This window comes from Orbicella franksi, chromosome 3 (assembly GCF_964199315.1).
Source record: "Orbicella franksi chromosome 3, jaOrbFran1.1, whole genome shotgun sequence".
NCBI classification, from domain to species: Eukaryota; Metazoa; Cnidaria; class Anthozoa; order Scleractinia; family Merulinidae; genus Orbicella; species Orbicella franksi.
In genome coordinates this window covers 25,196,514-25,211,547 of record NC_138147.1, presented here as the reverse complement: position 1 = coordinate 25,211,547, position 15,034 = coordinate 25,196,514, and the positions used below count along the sequence as shown (strand labels likewise).

Genomic DNA, 15,034 nt, shown 5'->3' with positions numbered 1-15,034 from the left:
CTGTCTCTGTCATGCTGGTCTCAGTGCACTCTTGGTTAAACGGTACATGAAGTATAATCCACCAAGTGGGTTTTGCAGGCTGACATGTCCTAGTTGTGGTAATAGATTACTATGAGGTCATCATCTCTACAAACTCTGCAGGGAACAAGATCAAAGGGAATTACTGTAATATAGCTTGGTATTTGGTTTAGCATGTACAGGCATTCCTGGTGAGTGAGTATGGTTTTTGGTGCTGGTTCTTGTGTTTTTAATTGCTGGTACACCAAAAATATGAGAAGCAGACACCAGAAATTTCAAGAGAGTTTCCTCAAAGTTAAGACATGTCTAGTAGCTGTTTACCCATTGATCAAGTGAATGCTACAGCAATTTGTAATAATAGACATTTTTGAGCCTGTACATCTGGGGTGAACTTGGCTTTCATTAGTGGCAGTGACTCCAAGCTGAGAAATAATGGACCTCCCAGGGGCTTGTCAAACAAAGGACATGATCATTTATTTCAAGGGAACATTAAGGGACATTTTGGGGATTAATTTGAGGGGACAAGAGATATCTCTACTATATTACAGGGAACGTTGATATCAAATTTTAGGGAACAGTGCGTTTTGTTAATGGGGAACAAGGGAAAAAAGTGAGATTTTGAAGGGATCAAGGTAACATGCTATTCCCCTGGGAGGCCCTCCATAGATGACATTAGAACTGGTACCTGCGACTTAGGGTCTCTGAAACTACTTTTGTTGACCATTACAGCAACTCTGTCATTTTTATAGGGGAGTTCCCGTGGGAGATGATGCTACAATTTTGGAAATGGTAATACTTTGCTCACACATTACAAAATGCCCCATCCCCGACACGTTACGAGCTTATACATTAGTGAATTTTCGAAGACATCAAGGGCAGGAAACTTATTACGAAAAAGAGTGTACTACTTTCCCAGTTTTTGTTGTTGTTGTTTTTTTTTTTGTTTTGTTTTGTTTTGGATAATTCCACTAATCTAAATATGTCTTTTGCTTTTCAAAGTCCTGCCCATGAAAGTATCTTAATTACTAAATTCAGTGCAACAAAAAATGTTAACTGAAATCATACAAGAGATGGCTGGACTTTGTAGCCAATTATGGGTACAATCATATTTGCAGCTTTCAAAAGCAGGGTACTAAAATTACAGTGAAACCTGTATTATAAAGCAGACTGCATATTAAGCGGTCACCCCCTATTAAGTGGACACCAGCTAGAGTCCCAAGATTTTCTTCCACATTTACTGTAAAAAAAACCTGCATTCAGTGGACACCTCTGTTAAGCAGACGTGGACACAAAAATTAAGCCATTTTGTTGCCCAAAGCCTGTAATAGCCAGACACTTCAAGGACTTTTCACCTCTAAAAGCTCAACTCAGACTCCTTTAACATTGTTCAGCGATGTCATTTTAAAGCTAAGTAGATTATTCCAGGTTGATACAATGACTGACTGGACATACCCTGGTGAAAATCCTCACAGGATCTTTGAGGATCTTTGAAGATCTTCAAGGACCTACCAAAGATCCTTAAAGATAAGGATCTTTTAAGGATCCTTTAAGGATCTTTGAAGGATCTTTGCTAGGATCCTTCAAGATCCTTGAAGATTCAGTGAAATCTTGCAAAGATCTTTCCTAGGAAAGATCTTGCAAAGGTCCTTAGTAAGATCCTAACAGGATCTTTGCTAGGATCCTTCAAGATCCTTGAGTATTCCATGAGGATCTTTGAAAGATCTTTAAGGAATCTTTTGAAGGATCTTGCAAAGATCTTTGCTAAGATCCTTCAAGATCTTTAAGGATTTGATCAAGATCTTGCAAAGATCTTTGGTAAGATCCTAACAGGATCTTTGTTAGGATCCTTTAAGATCCTTGAGGATTTGATGAGGATCTTTGAAAGATCTTTAAGGAATCTTTTGAAGGATCTTATAGAGATCTTTGCCAAGATCCTTCAAGATCTTCAAGGATTTGATCAAGATCTTGCAAAGATCCTTGGTAAGGTCCCAGCAGGATCTTTGCTAGGATCCTTCAAGATCCTTGAAGATTTAATGAGGTTCTTTGACGGTTCTTTAAGGAATTTTTTGAAGGATCTTGCAAAGATCTTTGGTAATCTTTGCTAGGATCCTTAAAGATCCTAATAGGATTAAAGATCTTAATAGGATTCTTTGAAGGATGTTTCAAAATTTGTTAGACTTTGCAACAGGTATGACTTTAACCTTGTTCAATGTAAGACATCTCTTCATAAAGACTTTTAAAAATTTCATGCTTCTCACAAGTAGATAGTTTTTCAACTCTGTAATTCAAATGATGTCTGCAAATGGTGTCTTAATAACTTCAAGCTTGTGTCTGGCCTCTAAAGTCACTGAAACAGAGTAAAAAGCCAAATTTGAACACACCAGGCACAAGACGCCATCTTGGATTTGAATGTTGATAGGAACCCGGGAACGAGTCCTATGACCCATGATGCAATGCTATGAGAAAGGAGCACGTTAATTTCAACAGAAATGCATCAGGAATGATGTTTTATAAGCAACAAAATCTGGTTCTTTTGGCCCTGAAAGAAATTGTACGTAAAAAGAATCACAAGGCTTCTGAAATTAGACTTTAAATGGTGTTTTGATGATCAGCACTGCAATGATATTTATCTCTAAACTTGATCTTGGCATTATGCTGCAGAAATTGTGAAATGTCTTCCTCCTTGTACAATCATTACTTAACCAAAAACAATTTAAAGCTTGTCATAGAAGTTGATCTGAAATCTCTGTTGTGAGCAGTTGCTTTTAGCCTCCATGAAGCCTTCAGAGGTCAACGTACATGTATTTAGCTGATGTTAATTACATGTTGCTGTGTGCTTCTGTTCTAGTTATTCAGTGGTTATTAAAGCAGAAAAGCTTGGAAGTAATAGATTCACCAACAGAACTACATGGTTAAAAAGCTAAGTGAAAAACAATTCACAAACATGAGTGATAATACTTTCACTATTTCCATCACAATCTGTACTGTTCCACTCTGTTGGACCTGACAGGAAATACACTGTAGTCTTGCAGTTCGAAACTTTGAATTTGAAGCTACATGTAGACCTTCAAAAATGTCAGTAAGCTTAAATCTGTATGTCACATACAGAAACCCTTCAAATTTAGGAAATAAAATTAATTATGAACAGAAACAAGATGTTCCAGCTGGTCTTTAATCTGATGTGGTCTCCTCCTTAGCTTTGGCTACTGGACAAAAATCCTAGTGATAATTCTTTTAAGAGTGGCTTAATATCTAAGAATAAAGTTGGTGAGTCATTGAATTTTGGTGCAGTATTATTTTGTTCAAATTGTCATTTGCCTCCTAATTTAACATCACTGTTTTTTATACTGTGTTAAGATACCCAGCTGTCAGAAAGTGTTTTGAAAACACTAGATACCTAGGTAAATTAGATAACTAGATAAATTATTATTAATAGAATTTCCACTGCAAAACTAATTCATTTCTTCATAGAATAGTAGACCTTTCTTTAGAAATGTCAAGCAATTTCAAGTACTATTTTGACTTTGTAGTTTAAGAAATTCTCACCTTTGGGCATACTATAAAATTTTGATGTTTTTACACTGAGAAAATAATTCTTGTACTCCGACTCCAGAGTCAACTCTCATAAACTTAAGACCACACACAGTTAAAGCCCTGTGAGAGTGCTCGCTACTTGTTCAGAAATGCCAAGGGATTCTAAAGAACATTTTGGTTTTGTATTGGACGAATTCTTTTAGCTTCAGCATACTATAAAAATCTAGATCTTGACTCACTGGCACAGTTGTTCAGAAAACTAGATCAAATGGGGCTCTCATGTGCTCTATTTTATAGTCATTTTTTTTTTTTACTATTTTCCTAAAATTATTCACCTTTTACCAGCTATTTTAAACCTGCTTTTGTCCCATTTTTTCATGATCTTTCTGGTCACTGGTTTTAAAATAGACATAGTTTTAATGTGGGATACCTATGCTAAAAATATTTTTTTCCCTGTTTCATGCCTACATGTATGTTAAAGCTATCTTAGGTCTACTGTATGTTGCAAGGTTTTTTTTCCTACTTACCCCAATTTTATACCTCTTTATGGATAATTTAAGGCTATTTTCTAGGTATTTAATTTTCAACTTGTTTCATTCATGCTATTTTAATACTATGTTCTTATCAAGTTGCATAGACATTATTCATTTTTTGAAAGTGGTTTCCAATCCATACTGTGTATTGAGAGTTTGTTTAAGTATTGTTTTATTTCATGTAAGACATCACAAAATGTAACATTTCACAACTACTTACTAATACATGAAGTAAATTCAAAGTGCCATGTCAACTTCCAATATGGATATGAAGCTTTATGCCTCGTTCTTTCTCATATCACTTGATGAAACAACTTCGCAGCTGTAAAAATCAATGAAGCTGTTGGAAAAATAACTTGAAAGGCCTCAAAGATAAGGTATATGGTTTGTAACAAATAAGATCCATTTGCATTCCATCAAGTGAGACACACAAACATTAGGGTGCTGAGACTACACAGTACAGACTGGAAATCATTTTTAAGGCTTCTTTTTTTTAGTGTTATGTGTGTTTTTGATGAAAAACACAAATAATATGAAGAGAATTTAGCTTCAGTCAACTTCTGAACAATTTTGTAAGAATTGTTACACAAATAAAATTTATGTTTACAAGTAACATTTTTTTGTTTGCAATGTGGACATATCCTTTGTTAAAACAGTTAATGTTACTAAGGACCAGTCCCCTGAAATCTGGTGATCATATCGAGAAACATTTTCTGTGACTCCCTACATCTGATAAAAAAACTAATGCATGTACTAATTACTGGAACTGAAAAGTTGGACAAAGATATTTGAGGGTATTGCAAGATCTTAACAAGGTCCTTGAAGATCTGAACAAGATCCTTGCCAATGTTTTTGTGAATCTTGCAAAATTCCTTATCAAGATCCTCAAAGATCCTGGTCAAGATTTCCAAGGGTCTTTAAGGATCTTCAAGGATCTTCAGAATTCTTGCCAGGATCTTCAAAGTTCTTGCCAAGATCTTAAAGGATCCTTAAGGATCTTCAAAGATCTTCAAAGTTCTTGCAAAGATCTTTAAAGATCTTGCAAAAGTCTTCAAAGATCTTGAAAAGAACTGAAGATCTTTCAAAGATCTTGAAGGATCTTAACAAGAACTTTGAAGATCCTTAAAGATCCTTCAAGATCTTGGCAAGATCTTGGCAAGATCTTTGAAGATCCTGGCAAGACGTTTTAAGATCCTTGAAGATTCCTGAGGGTCCCTAAAGATCTTAACCAGGATCTTTAAAGATCTTGATGAAGATCCTTGCAAAGATCCTCATGAAGATCCTCAAGGATCCTTGAAGATCCTTGAAAGATTTTCACCAGGGTAATGTGCTATGAGCAGTCGTAATGTAAATTATCTTACACTGTGTTATACTGTGTTACAAAAGGGTTAATAATAATTGTTAACTATTATTGCACAATATATTAAAACCTGCTTAGAGCGGACACCCTGTTTTAAGCAGACACTAGTGACAGTCCCAAGGGTGTCCACTTAATACAGGTTTCACTGTACCCCTATACCAATTTAATGTGCATATACGTTGCCCCTACCATCATAACTGACTTGTCCGTCTCCATCAATATCTATCTCTTGGATCATCTCATCCACTTCTTGATCTGTAAGTTTCGGCTCCCAAGTTTGTCATTACATGTTGCAATTCAGCTGCACTGATGTAACCATTGCCAACTTTGTCAACCAATCAAAGAGCTTCCCTGATTTCTTCTTCACTATCACTTTCTTTCATTTTTCTTGCCATCATTGTGAGAAATTCAGGAAAATCAATTGTTCCATTACCTGTTCACAAGACCAGAAGTTAACTGCATCAGAGCATTTTAGATTTTTCTTTAAAGCCACCGAAAGGCCTTGTCCTGAGTGTTTTGCAAATCATAGCTCAAGCCACCAGCACTTTAATCCTTCTTTATTTCAACACAGATTTATTGAATGGTCGGCAAAGCAGAGTGTCAGCCACATGGTAATGGAACCCTAGTAATATTATTACCTGCAGAATCTTTGTGGATATATCTTTAAAGATCTAGACCTAACAGCTACTGAAACCATTTAAGGATCTTTTAATTCAAGCTGGGTTCTTTTTGCAAAAGAAGGGGGTGAATAATAAATGTGAGACTTTGCAAGGTCTCAGGCGAGACTTAAACATTTTTCTTTGCGAGCCTGATAGATTTGTGACATTTTAAATTGCAAGACTGAGACTTCAAAGTGCTTTAAACGTGAGTGCAAGGTGTTTGAATAATTCTTAGACATTCAGATGTCAGTTATAAAAACAAACAAGCAAATTGGAACTTTATTTAGTCTTGCAAGAAATCGAGACTCCAAAACAGCTTTATGAATCGGAATGAAATCAAGACTGCGAGACTCACAAAACCTCTGAAAAGACGACTGGGAGACCCCTGAAATGCAATGAAAATTTTGTGAGACTCGTGGTTTTAAGTGAGGGAACATATACATCACCCCTAAGAGACCCTGAATTGAAAGATCTTAGTTGTCAAGATCTTTGTGCAAGATCTTGGAGCAAAATCTTTTAAGGTCAAATATGGATATTGGTCAAAGATCCTGACAGTGGTATACACCCCAGTATCATCTCAGGCAATTATACTAGTGGGCCTGATCAGTCAAGAAGAAGTTGAATTGGATGTGTGGTGCCCTGTATGAATACATACCCAGTTACCTAGATGAGTTCACCTGGTTCAACAACTTTGGAGGAGACCGAGCATTTGAGCAGTTTAGATGGAAGACATTATTGCTAAACAACCTCCACAGTGTACAGTGTAGTGCAGGAAAACTGCACTTAAAAATGTTTCCTTTTATTAGGAGCCACCGCAAATTGAAAAGTCAATGATCAATAATTATAAATAAAGAGTTTTAACTAATAAAGAGTTTTAACTATCAACGGTGGATGCATTGGCAAAGTGTCAGCTGACACAATGGTAGTGTGTTGGCCAACATGTTGGCAGACAAGTTGGCCAAAGCATTACATGAATGGGTTGGATCATTTACCTTTCTTGATCTTGATGATCCTTGAAAGATTTCAGGGATCACAAGTACTCAGCTGAGTTGTACATGTATGTAGGAATAAATATTGATTGAGGTCTCTCTCCTTAGTATGGGAGGCAGGGAGGGGGGTCAGAACCTCCTGCTTCCCGTACCCTGCTCTCCTGCTCCTGGTACCTTTATCTCCCAGCTACCACCCTTGTCAATCCTGCTCCCATCCCCTGGAAATTAGGAGACACATCCTAATATGATGTAGCTATGCAATCTTAGATTGCCTACCTACCTACCTAGATCTCCTGCTTCCCACCCCCTATTCTCCCAGGCTCCCGCCCCCTGGCTCCACTCACTCCTTAATTAATTTAAAGAGTGAACAAAAGGGAGCGTGATCAGTCCACACAAGGAACTTAACTAACCATCTGCATCCACTTCATCGATCATATCCTGAAGTTCTGCTTCTGCTGGGTTTTGTCCAAGAAATCTCATCACTGTTCCCAGTTCCTTTGTGGCGATTGTACCATCTCCATCCTTGTCAAACGGTGATTTCAAATGCTCCTTTGAATTCTGCAAGTTAGAAGATTGAGAAATGAAATTGCCAGCAGCTTGGGTTATTTATTCTGACTTGTTAGCATAATATATATTAAAATTGCATGGCAAATTCAAAGGAAAGTAATTAAACATTAAAAAAAAAACTCAGTTTCCATATATTCCTATTATGTCTTTTGTAATAATTTTGGTTTTTCACTCCTTTTGTAATTTATTTTCACAGAATTGTACTGCATCACCTTTGTTTAAATTGGCCTCTGACAAAAATAAAAGCAACCTCATGTAAAATTCTTGGGCATGTAAATGTTTGGCCATTGCCTGTAACGACTGATTTTTGTTTGGCCTATGTCAATAATTTAATAAAAGCCCCAAATTTATAGAATTTGATCTATTTGATGGGAATAGCTTGTGGTATTTTAGAACTTGCCTGCAAATCTGTTCCTCTGTTAGTTGATCAGCCCGCAAAAAATAAAAATAAAATAATAATAATAAAAAATCAGCAACAGAGAGAATTGTTAAGAGGTATACAAGTCAGACTTTTAATTATCAATGAAAGACAATTGGCTAGGGAGACAATGAATGAGTGCACATCAAAATTGATGGAGCTTATCATCACCAAGTTATTGAAAAAGAACAAAATTGAAAAGAAAACAGTTTCTAATAACTAAGCAAGGTTGACTCAAGTTTATTATAAGTGGCCTTTGTTATTCAGGATAATTCAGCACAAAACCCCATCCTATAAATAGTGTTTATAAGGGATAGAACTGGTTTGGGTAATCGAGCTACCCTCTGCTAAACATGTACTTTACTCCAGAGGTCCTGGGGCATTTTGCATCCCAAATGGGGCACGTAATTAAACAGACACTTTCAGAAAATATAAACATTTTTGATACCTTTGACTGATTTTCAAATAAGTTACTCCGACATCTTTAATAACACTGGCTGAATATTTTATCTAATTCATTCTAAAGAAACAAATTCAAAAATGAAAAAAACAAAAAGAAAAAAAAAAAAAAGAAAGAAAAGTTGCGTGACGTTAAAACCTCCAATATGGAACCGTTCTGACCGTGCCGTGTCCTAAGTAGTCCCTCTCGAAAAAGAGCTCAAGCTTCACCTGTCGCTTTCAGGTTCAACCTCCCCATTGAACTTTTATACCAGCAGCTCAAGAGACCAGAGTTGTCTCGGTAGAACCACATTCGCTGACAGTGAAAACAAAACCTTCCTTCGACTCTCGGCGAGTCACTTCTCAATGAACTTCATAATTAGGCAATCCTTTGAAACACTAATCGTCCTACCTTAAAGAAAAGCCTGTACATGGGAGAAAAAGATACCAAATTTTTTTCACCATTTGTGCCTGTAGATACAAATTTTCATCATTTACAAGCTTGAAATAGAACACAGTTTATGATTGGTTGATGCAATATTCCAAATTTGGATTGTCGCCTTTGACGGTGCGTCGCGAGCAGGTCTTATGCAAATTTTGGCGGTCATTTTTTTGAAAAGTAAGCTGAAAATAATCATTGTCGTGCAGCAGATTACACAGAGTTTTTCCTTTCCCTTTCCAAACTCTGTTGAACGAGAATTGAGGCCAGCAAAATGGATTAGTGTAGGTGTGGCGGAGGGAAGGGGAGGGAAAAAGTTGCGTGACACAGGCTGGCGTGACGGAACGTTTCAAGTTCACACCCATTTTCCAGATTAACTGCGAAAATAAATCGTTCAATACTGAAAAATAAAAGGAATATGTATTTTTCCGTGAAGTAAATTTAGTGGCAGAAAGTGAAATAGAGGTTCAATCAATCAAATATTCAAAAAAAGAAACGCGCTTCAGTAGCCGGCCGCAGACGACGCATTTCCTTACGGGCCGATCCAAATTTGGAATAATCCCTAAGCCAATCACAAACCGTCCTGTATTTAGGCGTTCTCAAAAATAAAATATTCTGGGAGCTTAGGAAAGTTTTAAAGCTGAAGAAAACTTTTCGACACCCGGGATTCAGAAGATGGTAAGCTTTTCTGAGTTTTTCAAATTTCATCGGAGTAAATCACAGCCAAGTTTATTCTTTCGTCTGATCAACTGAACGGATTTCTGTCAATATTGAATGTGCCCTCACAGATTCTCGAATTCAAGGATACATTTCTCAACTGTTTACTTTATTGACTCTTTCAAAAGTCTTGGATTTTGATTGTTGTATTAGTTAATAAGCATATGTTCGAGCCAAATGATGATGTTTTTTATGTTCCAAAGTGTAAACTTGTAATGTTCCTCGCGATCAGTCGCTCAGCATGTCGTTTTATTTGTAGCAGCAGTGATTACCTGCGTGACTGATCACGAATCCAAAATTCTAGATGTGATCAGAGTATTCCTCGCCACGCCCTAGCCTTATGCTTTTAAAAGCGAAATATTCATTTATAACCACACGTCGATCGTTGATCAACTTTTGGTCTTGCTCTCCAAATTTATGCAAGTTAGTTTCGTGATTAAATCGTCACGCTTGAATCACTGCGGCGCACCTCCGTTGTTTTGTTGCTATCGCAACGCATTTAAGTGGTTTCCTAAATTTCTGAATACCAGTTCTAAACTTGAAACTACAAGAAATTCTTTATGAAGACATAAATTCCTTGAAATAGCTATACTGAATACCAAATATGGTGAATTTCTGAGGATAAATTAACCAAGTGTTTAACCTCATTGACATGGATCATGTGTTTCTTGCCACTGCAGTGTGATGTTGACCCATACTATTATTTGATGTATATATAAGCAACACTTCAGTGAGTAGAATGGCAGAGAGACTCAACAGAACATTAAATCCCTACTTGGTTCCTCCCTACCCCTGCTCCTGGCCACCCCCCTCCCCCCTCCTCCTCCCCCCCCTCCCCATGGAGAAAACAAATGTAACTCAACCCTACCGGCACAATTAAAACACATGCACATGATGAAAATTTAATCAGACCTCATTTATTGCAATTTCTTGCAGGCTGATCAACTGACAGAGGAACAGATTGCCGGTAAGTAATTAAGAGACCTTGACCTGGAGAGAAATACCACTTACCGGTACTTACTGGTCTTCCTTTAGGGGTAAAATAACACTAAAATAAAACATTGGCACCAGCTGCAATCAGGACTTTTAATAACTCGCAGTGGTTGTCTTTTGCACAATGTCAAATCTAGTGATGTCACTCAGGATGACAACCTCTTTTCGCCAATCCTCTATTTAGAATTCAAAGAAGCATTCTCACTGTTTGACAAGGATGGAGATGGTACAATCACCACAAAGGAACTGGGAACAGTAATGAGGTCTCTTGGACAAAACCCAACAGAAGCAGAACTTCAGGACATGATTAATGAAGTGGATGCAGATGGTTAGTCAATCATTTAATTTCCAAGAATGATCAACATTTACATGTACTTCTTTGTTACAATCTCTGCACCTTACTTTGCAAATACAAATAAATCAAGAAAATGATCAGCTACCTAACAGTGAGATACATGTACCTACTGCTTGCTCTGCCTACCATCCATAATGTAACAGTGATTTATAACATGATGGGGCATTACAAGGCTTTTCAAGCCAGACAGGTGTCCCAGTATTCTATGGAATGTCACTTTTTTGGACAGATTAAAAAAAAAAATTAATTTTAAATAAAGTAATGTAAAAAAATAGGTGAATTACTATCTTAAGCCAATTCCATTGAAAATGTTGGATGATCCACACTATTATTTAGGAGAATTTATTGTCTCAAACCAAGAATGCAATGCATTTCTTTCTATACCAATAGGTTTTGGTGGCAAATTATATTGTGAACAAAAATGTTATGATATGCCCCAAGATTAGTGCATCATTGAAAAATCATTTTGTGCACCTTGAACATGTATCATTCCTTGTTATTTTTTTTATTTAAGTTTGATTTCTCGATGACCGTGAATGGCAAAGACTTAATTAACACAGTGTTTGTAGGGAATGCAGAATTCTTAAGAGAGAATTAAGAAAAAATAGAAATCTGTAGACTTATTTTCCAGACTTAGAAATTATGGAAATTAAATATTTAGTCTGGAAAAATTGATAACTGAAATCCTAATGTCAGCTAGTTGAATTTCAGTAAATTGCATATACATAGAAATTGAGATGTGAGCTGAGCAGAATGTTTAAGATCATTATTTCTGAATCAAAAATTGCAAGAGTTTACTAGCAATAAGGGGGGGGGGGGGGAGTTTTCATTGCTGTAAGATCACAGAAACAGATGTTCGTCATTAAATAGGGGTGCGATTTGATTAATTACACTGTATCTTGCAAAAATGAAATTAAAAAAGTCTTGAATTTTGCAAAAACAAAGTTTGTTACCCCAAGCTAAATCTAAGACGAGTGAAAGATAATAAAATGAAATCAAATAAAGAGTAATAATACGCTGGATGATCTCTTAAACTTGCCATCTGTTCTTGTATACAGGTAATGGAACCATTGACTTTCCTGAATTTCTCACCATGATGGCGAGAAAAATGAAAGATACTGACAGTGAAGAGGAAATCAAAGAGGCTTTCCGAGTGTTTGACAAGGACGGCAATGGTTTCATCAGTGCTGCTGAACTGCGACATGTAATGACAAACCTGGGAGAGAAACTCACAGATGAAGAAGTTGATGAGATGATCCGTGAAGCAGATACCGACGGTGATGGGCAAGTCAACTATGAGGGTAAGGTCATGCACATTGGTCATTTAGTACATAATTACAAGTGTATTAGCCAACCTATTCAGTACAATGTGAATGTATGTTTGTAAGTGTCCTTTGCAGCAACCTGTGATCAGGCGTTCTTTTTTAATTGACAAACGGGAGGTTGCAGCTGAATTTGACTCACTTGTTATAAATAATTGTCACACAGGCTGATTTGCACTGCAAGAAGCCTGTGTAGAAATTTTCCCATATTAACAAAAGAGCTTAATTTTTGGATATCCTGGTCCACTTGTCCCACCACACCCCACTCCACTGATTTTTCACTCACTGCAATTTTAACTCGACCAGCTTTTGAAAATTAACTTCACCTCTCTGGGAATGCTTGCTATTATTTAATTGCAGCAGGCTAATTATTTCCAACTGCTTTTTTAAAATAATTATTATTAATGACAGTTTGTCTTATCTTGTCCCTCATAGAATTTGTGAAGATGATGACTTCAAAGTAAATTATTACTTTATTTGGATCATTCAAGCACTGCCAAACCCACTCTGGTGTAATATATTTCATGAAACATGCATCAATGAGTACAACAGTTTACAACCAAGAGTATAACAGCCTCTACTTAAACAGCAATGTCCATAGATAGCAAATAACAGTTTAAAAGTTTAGTGTAAACACTGTAGTATTATAGATACCTGTGATAAATTCTCCTGTCATACATGTATGTTGTACTGTGCTCTATTTCTCTAGACGTTTTAAGACCTTTTTGTGTTGTTGTTAGACAATTAAAATGTTGATAACATCTATTGTGTCATGGCGGTTTTTGTTCACAAGACTAGTTCATTCAGGCAAACCTCCATCAATGAACAACTCTCCTAAGAAGCAATGTACAAATACTGCATTTGTAACCCAACTCCTCCCCGGTTAACTTCAACAACCAAACCCACCAGTCAGAGTTTTGTCTGCATAAAGAGGTGGCAACATGGTACAGAATGCAGTGTTTGTCTGGGAAGACAACGGTGTTGAATTCCACCAACATTAAAAGAAAAGAAACATTTTTGGAATAGTGCAAAACATTGGACCTATTTCATGGGTAAAAAAGGAGGAGAAGACCCCTTTAACCCCTGCCCTCCATATTGTCCTGTTGAAAACAGCACGGTGGGATGGCATGTTAACTTGATCTCTGCATGCATTGCGGGCCTATGAACAAGACGGTCAAGTGCTGGCTTTCTCAGTAGTTTGTGGAAGATTCACGTTGTGATTAACAGGTGTCTAATATTCAAGCCAAGCGGTCTACTAACCTTAGGTGCAAGTAATTTTGGAGCAGATTAAAAATCAGTGGTCGTGAACCACTTTCTTACCTACCCCATCTGATGACGCTTGGCCCGTCACGCACGTCCTTCTGAAAATACTGTGTTGCGTGACATGACCCATGCCTGCAAAACGTGTCAGGTTTTAGGCAGGAAAAAAGAAAACTTTGCCAACAATCATTGGCGAAACATTTTTGGCATTATTAATTGCAGCCATATGAGCAAACGTCAACCCTGAAAGTAAAAGGCAGTGGGAACAAGCGACTGTTGTTCCCTTCGGATCGAGATTACCGCTCACCGGCGGATCCTGAGCGCAATAATTAAGTCTCCATGTCTTTATATTTCACACGTGTCCTAGGCGTTTTTGGCCATTTTATGCGGTTGTCGTCTCTATGTTCCACATAAATGAAACTCGCTAGAATCCCGCACGCCAAAAAAAAAAACATGCACTAAGTACTGTAATACATGGCATGGGGACAAGGAAAAGGCCCGGGCCAGTTCCAAAACGGAGATCTTACACATTAGCAAGAGGTTTTTAGAGGGGTAAAGCGCGAGTGAATCATGCTTCGCGCCCTACACGGCCTGTTCGATTCTACAAGCTAGGAAATACAGCTACTGACCGTCCCACTGACCTTCAGCCTTTCCTTCGATTTGAGTGCAGACCCCGAGAGAGAGGAGCGAGAGGCTTGGTGCGAAGAGCCATCGCCTTCCCCCGCCATCTCCAGCACTCCGCTCTCGTTCGTTCCCTTGTTGAGTTAGTCTGCCCTTCCCTGCGATCTTTTTTTAACACTTAAGTTTCCTTAAGTTAGTGGCGTTTTGACGCAAAAGAGGTCAAAGAAAAAGAAAAAATAGCGCGCGCGAGCGCTAAAAAGCCAGAAAAATCCTAGGCCCTACCGCGTTGAGACCGCAGGCGCTTCCCGCCAAAAGTTGATTGACGCAGTTGACGCAGTCGACGCAGTCGACGCAGTGGACGCAGTCTGACGCAGGCGACGCAGTCAGTTGACGCAGCCGACGCAGTCGACGCAGTTGACGCGCTTGACTGATGGAGTTTGACGTCATTCAATGCGGCAAGTTGCTGCGTTAAATATTTCTCCCACACTTACAGCTGTCTTCCTGGCGCAAAATCCGACAAAACACGCTATAGTCGGCTAAATCGAGCAATAAAATAAACTCTGTCGCGTTTAAATAACACTGATGTCGTGATTGCTTCAACAGAAGGCAAATGGGAGAAGATTTCTGCCATAGCCGCACCAAGCCGCAGGCGACGCATTTTGTTCGGCAGCAATCCAAATTTGGAATGGCGATTTTATTTGAATCCACCAATCAGGTGCCTTTTTAGTTCATGCGGCCCGCGCGGGTTATGCTTCGAACGTTTTTTCGTGAAACGAATTTATAACTTTTCGAAAGTCGACGGAATTTTCAT

General features: G+C 37.8%; 1 protein-coding gene and 1 pseudogene across 2 annotated transcripts; one reads left to right on the top strand and one right to left on the bottom strand.

Moving 5' to 3' along the window:
* Positions 1-5,246: 5,246 nt before the first annotated feature.
* Positions 5,247-7,755, bottom strand: LOC145482901 (calmodulin-A-like; annotated as a pseudogene). The gene is made up of 2 exons (XR_014048827.1): positions 7,504-7,755; positions 5,247-5,878 (listed from the first exon to the last, which is right to left on the bottom strand). The product of XR_014048827.1 is annotated as a calmodulin-A-like (transcript).
* A 1,810-nt stretch (positions 7,756-9,565) lies between these two features.
* LOC145482893 (calmodulin-like) lies at positions 9,566-13,103 on the top strand. Its single transcript, XM_081461535.1, has 5 exons — positions 9,566-9,633; positions 10,609-10,639; positions 10,850-10,993; positions 12,079-12,321; positions 12,778-13,103. The coding sequence occupies exons 1-5, from the start codon at positions 9,631-9,633 to the stop codon at positions 12,804-12,806; spliced, it is 450 nt and encodes a 149-aa protein (XP_081317661.1). The 5' UTR covers positions 9,566-9,630; the 3' UTR covers positions 12,807-13,103.
* The last annotated feature ends 1,931 nt before the right edge of the window (positions 13,104-15,034 follow it).

Coding starts and splice junctions, on each gene's coding strand:
- LOC145482893 (XM_081461535.1), top strand. Junction 10,640..10,849: donor GACAGAGGAACAGATTGCCG/GTAAGTAATTAA, acceptor TCCTCTATTTAG/AATTCAAAGAAGCATTCTCA. Junction 10,994..12,078: donor TAATGAAGTGGATGCAGATG/GTTAGTCAATCA, acceptor TCTTGTATACAG/GTAATGGAACCATTGACTTT.